This window comes from Cynocephalus volans, chromosome 17, assembly GCF_027409185.1.
Source record: "Cynocephalus volans isolate mCynVol1 chromosome 17, mCynVol1.pri, whole genome shotgun sequence".
In the NCBI taxonomy this organism is placed as follows: Eukaryota; Metazoa; Chordata; class Mammalia; order Dermoptera; family Cynocephalidae; genus Cynocephalus; species Cynocephalus volans.
In genome coordinates this window covers 7,642,858-7,651,867 of record NC_084476.1, presented here as the reverse complement: position 1 = coordinate 7,651,867, position 9,010 = coordinate 7,642,858, and the positions used below count along the sequence as shown (strand labels likewise).

The window sequence follows — 9,010 nt, the reverse complement described above, 5'->3', positions numbered from 1 at the left end:
TGCCAGTTTTCATTTTGTTCTTTGCTCTGGAGGACCACCAGGGCTGTTTCTCCATTGATAACCTCTTAACTGTGAAAGGGAAAAGCAGTAATATTCAGGAGACCGATAAGCCCCTATACTTCCATCCTACTTTACAGTTTTTCCAAAATATTCTTCCTTATACCATCTGATTTAATGCCACCAGCAACCCTACACGGTGTTGTAATGATCATTAAATGGTTGAAGGAATGGACCGATAACATGACTGAAAAAAGGTAAATATGGAATTTAACTTCAGTCTTCTGGGGCTTTGTCAAGAATCAGCAGCTGCCAGTTGGCAAAGTACAAATCAGACATTGGGGTCCTCCCTTACAGAGCTGTGAGAGCTGCACACCAGTACTTTTCAAACATTTATATCAATGTATCCTAATGGCAGAAGTCGTGAGGGCACACCCCTAGGGATCTGGGGACCTAATAAAAAGAGGACAACTCAGGCATCATTTCAGAGAGAAGTCTGTTACGATCTTACAAATCTAGATGAATGTCACACCTGAGTTCATTAATCGATTTTTCCTCTCTCAAAAGAATCGAGCAAATCTCATTCGTTAGAAAGATGCCCCCTATGAATCCTGTGGCACCCCAGCTTGAGATGATCTGGGCAAGATTCAAGCTGTGAAGTTCAGTTGCCCAGGATTTGTTCCACAGAAGATAAGCACATCTCCCTCCAGAGGGCCCTGACTGAAAGGCGCTCTGGTCCCAGAATCCTAGGGAACTCTAATGTGAGATACAGACTCAGAAATAGGATCTAAATTGTCTCTAGAGAGTAGAAACTTGGGAGAAAACTAAACCAAACCCATTCTCCCAATTGTCACCCAAAGATATTGTCAACATTTCAAGCTCACTGGTGATATGTAGGGTTTTCAGGTAGTAAATGTCTAAGTAAAGGGAGTGAGGGAGACAGAAACCTCTCGGTCCTGCTTCCCCTAGTTCTGAGTGCCCTTCCAAATGGAAATTTGTGCCATGACCAGAGAAGCTGGAATGAGGGTGAAAACACTTAGGGGACTGGGCCATCAGGTCAAAGTCTGGGCTCCAGGCAGTAATGACAGGGGACAGCTGGCAAGGGCAGGGGCTAGGATGGCTGAGAAGACTTTGGTGACGGGAGTCAATAGGCTCAGAGGGATAAGCCCTATGTGCCTCAGAAGTGATACCAAGTCCTGCCCCTGTCCCACCATCAGAGGGGCATCAGGCTGGGTCTGGGGCCTGCAACCCAACATGCTATACCTTATTCTTGGCCACAGTCAGTTTCCTCTGTCGGGTTTCCTCTGATGTCTCGAGGCAGGGAAAAGGTAAGGGGGGCCGTGTCACCACCATCCAGGCACTGGGGACTTGGTTCCTTCAGCTGACAACGCAGATGTGCAACTGAGCCAGAGCTGGTGGGAGCGGGCAGTGCCAGGCAACACTGAAGTAGGCGTGTCCTCAATGCTCACAGCTCATTGGTGAATGAAAAAGATGAAACAAATGGGGGCATGGCCTGGACACAGGGAAGGATGCAGTCACAATGAAAGTTGTGGGTCACTGACCCCACCTACCCCGGGGAGAGACCCCCCTTGGGGAAATGGGTGGGGCTCTCGCTTGGTGTCCATGCAGCACCTGTGTGACCCTTCATGGCAGTTGTCAGAGAACTCAAGGCACCTGGCAGAGCAGAGAGGCCACTGTCCAGCCCCAGCCCTGGCCCTCCATGTGCCAGTTCAACCCCTGCCTCGGGGCGTAGGACCCCAGGGCTCAGGAGGTGGGTGAGGAAAGGACAGCAGGGGAGAGTGTATCACTTCACAGTCCCTTTCCAGACTCCTCACAGCTCTGCCCCAGACCTTCTTATCCCAGAAACCACCTCCAAAGACCCCCATCCAGTCCTCCAGGTGCTTCTCCACTTGCCCCCTTCCTCGAAGGTCCCTTCACTGATCCCGGGAGCGTAGCTGCCCCTTCCCAGCTGGGTCCTATCCAGGTCACTCCTGCTTGCCAGATGCTCTTCCTCTCACACCGCACAGCACCCCCTTCCTCCCAGCACGGGCTCTCGGTCCCATCAGCCGTTCCCCTTGGGTGCCTCAAGATCAAACTAGGGAGGCTAAAACTGTAAAACTCTCAGAAGAACACACAAGTGTAAATCTTCATGATCTTATATTAGGCAATGGTTTTCTAGGCGTGACATCAAAAGCACAAGCAACGAGAGAAAAAAATGGATAAACTGAACATTATCAAAGATAAAAACTTTTGTCACACAAAGAATGCCACAGAGAAAGTGAAAAGAAACATGAAAGAAAGTGAAAAGAAAACCACAGAATTGGAGAAAACTTTTACAAATCTTATATCTTATCAGGTTTTCTTTTTTTAAAGATGACCGGTAAGGGGATCTTAACCCTTGACTTGGTGTTGTCAGCACCACGCTCTATCAAGTGACCTAACCGGCCATCCCTAAATAGGGATCTGAACCTGTGGCCTTGGTGTTATCAGCACCTCACTTTCCCTAGTGAGCCACGGGCTGGCCCAATCTTATATCTTAGAAGGAGCTTGTATCCAGAATATATAAAAAAAGATTAGAACTTGATAATAAAAAGATAAATATCCCATTCTTTTAAATTGGTGAAAAATCTGAATACATAGTTTTCTAAAGAAAATATACAAATGACCAATAAGCACATAAAAAGATGTTTGACATCAGTAGACATCAGAGAAATGCAAATCAAATCCACAGTGAGATATCACTTCACACCCACTACCATGGCTATAGTCACAAAGATGCATCAAAACAGTGTTGTAAAATTATGGAGAAATTAAAACCCTCACACATGGCTGGGAAAACTGTACAGTGGTGCAGCCACTTTGGAAAAGGCCTGAAAGTTCCTCAAAGGATTCAGTGTAGAGTTACCATATGATCCAGCAGTTCCACTTCTAGGTATATGGCAAGAGAAATAAAACTATGCATCCACACAAAACCTTGAATATAAATGGTCATAACAACATTATTCACAATAGTCCAAAGGTGGAACTAGCCAAGTGTCCATGAACTGATGAATGAATAAACAAAGTGTGGGATATCCGTGTAAATAAACATTATTCAGTCATAAAAAGCATTGGGGTGCTGACGCATGCTACAACTTCACATGAACCTTGAAAACATTATGCTAAGTGAGAGAGGCCAGTCACAAAGGACCTCATAATGTACGATACCCTTTTTATTAAATGTTCAAAATGAGGAGATTTGTAGGAAACTAAAGCATATTAATGGTTGCCTAGGGTTGGAGGGGATGGAATAATTGGGGATGATGGTTAAGGGATTTCGTTTTGGAGTAATGAAAGTGTTGTACAATTGCTGTGATGATTGCAAAACTCTGAGTGTGCTCAAATCCATTGAATCATACACTTTAAATGGGTGAGTTGTATGGCATGGACATTACATCTCAATAAAAGCTGTTCACAAACAAATGTGGGGGCCGCCCCGTGGCTCACTCGGGAGAGTGTGGTGCTGACAACACCAATGCCACAGGTTCGGATCCCTATATAGGGCTGGCCCATGGCTCACTTGGGAGAGCGTGGTGCTGACAACACCGAGTCAAGGGTTAAGATCCCCTTTCCGGTCATCTTTTGAAAGCAAAAACAACAAACGTGCTGTGACTTCCGCTTCTCCTTAGGATATAGATGTTGCAACAGCCCAATGCCCAGCACAACGACCAGGAAAAAGCCAGATAAAGCATAAAAATCCTATTTTGAAGGCATAGCAGTGCTGTGGAAACGACAAGTAGATGATCTTGAACTTCGCAGCGGGTCGCGTCCCCGCAGGCCCGGCGTCCGCGGCTGTCGCGCAGAGGCCGCCGGTCGTCCCACGTCGCCGCTCGCCGCATCCGCCAGATTCAAACGAAGACGGAGATTCGAATTCTGGCGCCGAGCCCGGTGATTGGGCGGGAGGCGCGGCGGCGGCCAATGGGCGGGCGCGGAGGGCGGGGCGGGGGCGGGGCCGGGCCGGCGTCTCTCCCCGCGCTCCCACGGTGTCGGCATTTTGAGTGTTTTGAGCCCCAGGAAGGCACGACCCGGTCCCAGAAGCGAACGGACCGAGCAGACAGACGAGCGCGAGCGTCGCCCGCGAGGTGGGTCGGCGAGGCGGGCGCGCAGACACGGCCCCGTCGTCGGAAGGCGGCGCCCACCGCGCTCGGGGCCAACGCGGGGACCCGAAGGACAGGGCAGGCGGGTGGGCACGAGCCCCGAGCCCGTCCCCGCGCCGGCCGCGCCCGCCTGGCTCCGGCCGCTCCCAGCGCCCTGGGCTCCCCCTGCAGCCTCGTGCCCGAGCCCCGTGTGCGGCTCCGACGGCGTCCTGGACCTCCGGCCCTGCCACGCGGGGTGCCCTGCAAAGGGGGCCTGTCTGTCGCGGTGGCAGGAAAGAGCTGTCTCCGACGTCTGATGAGGGGCTTGCCACCTGCGGAGGGGGTGATGCGACCTGGGGCTTGGCCAGGACCCAGCTGCTGGCAGGGGGGTATGACGTGACACACAGCCACACTACCGTGGGCACCGACCCTGTGGTTTTCCACAGCAGGCGTGTCTGTGACCAGCAGAGACCCTCTGCCCTGGGGATCCAGTGGATCGTATTAGAACACTAGGGACAGTGGAGCAGGAGGAAATCATGCACAGTTGTGCAGTGTGTTCACCACGCAAGGGCACCTGGCAGAGGTCTACTCACGGCACCAGTGCGCATCTCCGAGAGAGGCTATGCCCACCCGGGAGAGCACCATTCCCTAACTGTCCCCTACAGGGACCCATCGTCATTTACTTGCCCAGAGAGTTGTTCCACAGAAGAACACGGGCTGTGGGTCCCATCAGATCCAGACGCCTCTCCAGGACTGAGCCAGGACTGAGCCGAAGCTGCCCCAGGGCTTTCTGGTCCCCTGTGAGTATGCTGGTGCTCCCCAGTCCTCTCCCGTGGAAGTCACTGCTGTCCCCAGCCCTTTTCTCCATCCCAACAGCAGCCGACACCCCCACCCCAGGCCTCTCCAGGGACTTCTCCCAGCAGACCTGTTCTGCCGAGAATCTCCAGGTCATTTCTCAATCCCTCCCCTCCCTTTCTTCCTGCCCTACAATCTTCAGAGAAGAAGTGGAGTCCTGGCTTGTCAGAGGTCAACTCTTCTCCCTACCCATTGTCCCCTCCCTCCTCCCGCCTCCTCAGATGCTTTACCCCTCTCCAGCACCAGCCACCTCTCCTGATCCCTGGTGTCTCCTCTCTCCCAGCCCTGCCTCTAAGTGTGTCCCCAGCTCCTCAATCAGGAGAACGCTCGGCTTCCCACTGTGCACTACTTTACCTGCTATTAGTGTCTCTTCTCTGGCAAGCTGCCCGAGAAAAACTCTCATCCCAATGACGGGGTTGCCACCAGCAGTAGCAGCAGCAGCAGTGTTCAGTGAGATGGTGAAAGACGCGTATTCATTTGTCCATGGACTGAGCACCTGCTCAGAGCCATGCACTAGGATGCAGCATGTGCCAGAAAGGCCCTGCCCTCCAGGAGCCCAGGCCGAGGGGATGAATAGGCAAGAAAAAAATCCAGGGCAGTATGAACACAGTTCTATGAGGGGGAGAGGGGAGTCCAGAATTGGGGGTACAAGGAGGGCCCCCCCCAGAGGTGGTAAGGTCGCAGGCAAGGTGATGCATAAGCCACAGTGAGCCCAGATGATGCGGGTGGGAAGCCGCAAGTTTGCCAAAGGACCTGGTGGATCGGGCTTCTCTCTGAGAATGCGTTGGGATTGCTTTCTCTCCGAGAAATTCAGCACCCGCTGTCCTCGCCCCTCCTGTGGCGTCTGACTGTACAGATCAGGCCTTTCTCGCTCATGCTCACTCATTCCTTCCCTTGTTAAACACAGGCTTTGTTGGGCACTTGATTTCTCCTGGTCATCTTGCTGAATCCTTCCAGCAACCTTGGAGGCAGACACGTTATCATCCACTTTCACAGGTGAGGCCTCCGAGTTCCAGAGAGATGAAGAGTCTCCCAGGGACATCACAGACCTGAGGGGAGAGTGCGAGAAGGACACCTTTGGTGGACTCTCTGGGGTCAGGTTGGGGGCCAGGGCTGGGCTGTTAGGTAGGACTGGGTTTGGCTGAGAGTGAAAGAAAACTCCAAATAATAGTGGTTTAAACAGTCCTCAGCGACCCAGGCCTCCATCTCGTCCCACCACCTCCTTGGCGTGTGGCTTCTGCCTCATCATCCAAGACAGCTGTTCAGCTCCAGTGTCACATCCACATTCCTGCCAGCAGAAAGGGGGAAGGCCAGAGAAAGGCATGCCCTGTCCCTAGAAGGACAGTTTTCACACGTTCATACACTGTTTCTAAGTTCCCTTGCCAGAACTTACTCAGAGGGCCACACCCAGGTCCAAGGGAAGCTGGGAAATATCATCTTATTCTGTGGGGTGGGGGGCCCATGACCAAGCAGAAGCAGGGAGTGCCAATTGGGGGACAACAGGTAGGCTGTGATTGTAGCTAACTGGTCAATCCAGCAGATGCCCTTTCCTGCCACTCAGCAGCCATCTTCCAAGTCTGGCCAGGTGGATGGGACCAGCAAGGAGAATCTGCACCTTGACATTCAGAAACTGAAGGAGGAGAGGGACATGCTGGACAGGGAGATCTCCCGATTCATATTTGAGTAAGTTCCCTTGGGTTTGTTGGCGTGGTTAACATTTACCTAGTGCCCAGTGACTGAAACCCAGTCGCACTAGCTTTACATCAAAACAGGACTGTGCTGTCAGATTCAGGTGCCTGAGCAGCCTCTCGGGCAGGGAGGTGGTCAGCCTGGGGAGGGCCTAGAACTAGGAACTGGAAAGCTGTTGGGAAGGGAAGCTGTCGCTGTCCCCATCTCTCTCCGGAGCCACGCTCTCTGCCTCTGCTCTCATCGGCACACAGACTCCCTTCTCTCTGCATATGGGGCATCATTGTGTAGGGGAAGCTGGCTTTTCCACAGCTCCCGAGTTCCCGATGCCCCTCGTTCCAGCCACATGGCTGAGACTGAGCAGCCTTTGAATGTGCATTTCACACTTGTATTAGTCTGTTTCTGTTGCTTTTGACAAAATACACAGAACTGGGTAATTTATAAGAAAAATGAAATTTGTTGCTTACGGTTTCTGAGGCTGGGAATTCCAAAGTCCAAGGAACACGTCTGGTGGTGGTGACAGTGACCCCTCACGTAGCAACATGGTAGAAGCAGAGAGAGCAGAGAGACTCTCGGTGTTCCCCTTTAAAGCCCTTAAAAGCACGCCCCTGACCACCATTATTAATCCATTCACTATGGCACAGTCCTACAACCTAATCACCTCTTCAAGGCCCCACCTTTCAATTACCGTAATAGGACTTCCCACCCTCAGCAGTTACAATGAGAATTAAGTTTGGGGGGACATTCAGCCTAAGGAAACACTTGAGGGACATTACCTGGCTGCTTGGATCATGTGCCCATCCCTGAGTCCCTTAGCTGTGGCTAGGGTCACATAGAACCAATGTGGCTGCAGACCCCTCACTAAGGGGACAGGGTGCATTTTCCAGGCATGAGGAGCTGGGCAGATCCCCTGCCCTGATGGGACCTTCATGAGGACAGGGTCTATTTTGCCATCACTACATCCCCAGTGCCTGGCACCTAGTAGGCCCTTACTGAACATTTGTTGAACAGATGCATCATTACTGGGTTTTTTGTTTGTTTGTTTGTTTGTGGCTGGCCGGTACAGGGATCTGAACACTTGACCTTGGAGTTGTCAGCACCATGCTCTTATCAAGTGAGCTCACTGGCCAGCCCGAGATGCCTCATTGCTGTCTGAGCCAAGGGTCCTCACCAGCTTTCTTAACAGTCTGTATTTCCCTCTCTCCATCCTCACCCCAGGAGCTACAGTGTGGATGAACTGGGGGACCACATCTCCCAGCTCTATGAGCATAATGACATCAAGGACATGGGGCAGGCGCTGCTGGGCAAACTAGGTGAGCAACAGGACTCCAGAGGAGCGACCGGGCCTTGGAGAGTGTCCTCTCCCCTCGGAGTGTCGGATTTTGTTCCTGGGCCTCCTAACTTGTCAACCCTGCCGCCCTTCTCATCTGCCTGCTCCTGCAATGCCCCAGCCCCTCTTACCTGAGCTCCTGGGGTTTCTCCTCCAGTACTGAGCCTGCTTCGGAGCTGCAGGTGGGTTTGAGCAGAGCTCATCCACTTGCTCGGCTGAGGACTAAGGGTTCCCTGTCTTCTGGGGTCTCTCAGAGTGATTGCGATACCATCCTTGCCTCAAGTGGCTGACCTGCTAAAGAGTCATAAAGCGTAAGGGTGACCTTTTGTGATTTAAAGGGGTATTTATTCCTCCTTGAACAAAATCTCACTGTCCAGAAGGCTTTAGCCAAAGCACAGACACCTGTGTGTGGGCTGGTTAGAACAGCCCACCTTGGTGGTAAGGAAATGTGTAGATGGCTTTGTACAAACTTCAGTTCCATCAGCTGGCTTGGAGTGGTGGGCACTGGGGATCAGCAGCCAGTGACCCCTGGGACAGTGTGCAGAACTGGGGCTGTCTGCCCAGCTGCCGCCTGCATTTTAGCACATGTCGCAGAAGTGCCCATCAGCCTGCAGGTTTCCACAGGAGGGAGGGCTTCTCTGCGTTTCATTGGAAAATGGGACCCAGAGGAGGGGAAGGAGAAAACGGGAGAGAAATATAGACAGATAAAGAGACGAGGGTGATCAGGGTCCAAGAAGAAAGGAATGTGAGGGAAGTGTAGCCTAGTGGTGAGGAGCATAGGCTCTTGTTAGCTGGCTTGAGACCCAGAGCGGTGGCCTAGGCTTTCTTGTTTACTCAGTGAATCCTTACTGAGCACCTACCCTGTGCCGGGCCCTCTCCAGGGTACTGAGGACGCTTTGTCAAACCAGACACTTAAAGGTCTCTGTTCTCTCGGGGCTTATGCTTTGGTGTTGGGGGCAGGGGAGGGGGATGGGCAATAAATAAATGAACACAATAAATTAGTTATAAAATGTGTTAAGTGTTATGG

At 52.1% G+C, this 9,010-nt stretch overlaps 1 protein-coding gene across 1 annotated transcript; it reads left to right on the top strand.

Annotated features, from left to right (window-relative positions):
- The first annotated feature begins 240 nt into the window (after positions 1-240).
- On the top strand, positions 241-8,175 carry LOC134365525 (DNA repair protein SWI5 homolog). Its single transcript, XM_063081650.1, has 6 exons — positions 241-254; positions 1,727-1,768; positions 4,864-4,912; positions 6,529-6,650; positions 7,872-7,966; positions 8,141-8,175. Exons 1-6 carry the CDS (start codon positions 241-243, stop codon positions 8,173-8,175), a joined length of 357 nt encoding a protein of 118 aa, XP_062937720.1.
- The last annotated feature ends 835 nt before the right edge of the window (positions 8,176-9,010 follow it).

Coding starts and splice junctions, on each gene's coding strand:
- LOC134365525 (XM_063081650.1), top strand. Junction 4,913..6,528: donor CCAGGGCTTTCTGGTCCCCT/GTGAGTATGCTG, acceptor CCTGCCACTCAG/CAGCCATCTTCCAAGTCTGG. Junction 7,967..8,140: donor GGCGCTGCTGGGCAAACTAG/GTGAGCAACAGG, acceptor TTTCTCCTCCAG/TACTGAGCCTGCTTCGGAGC.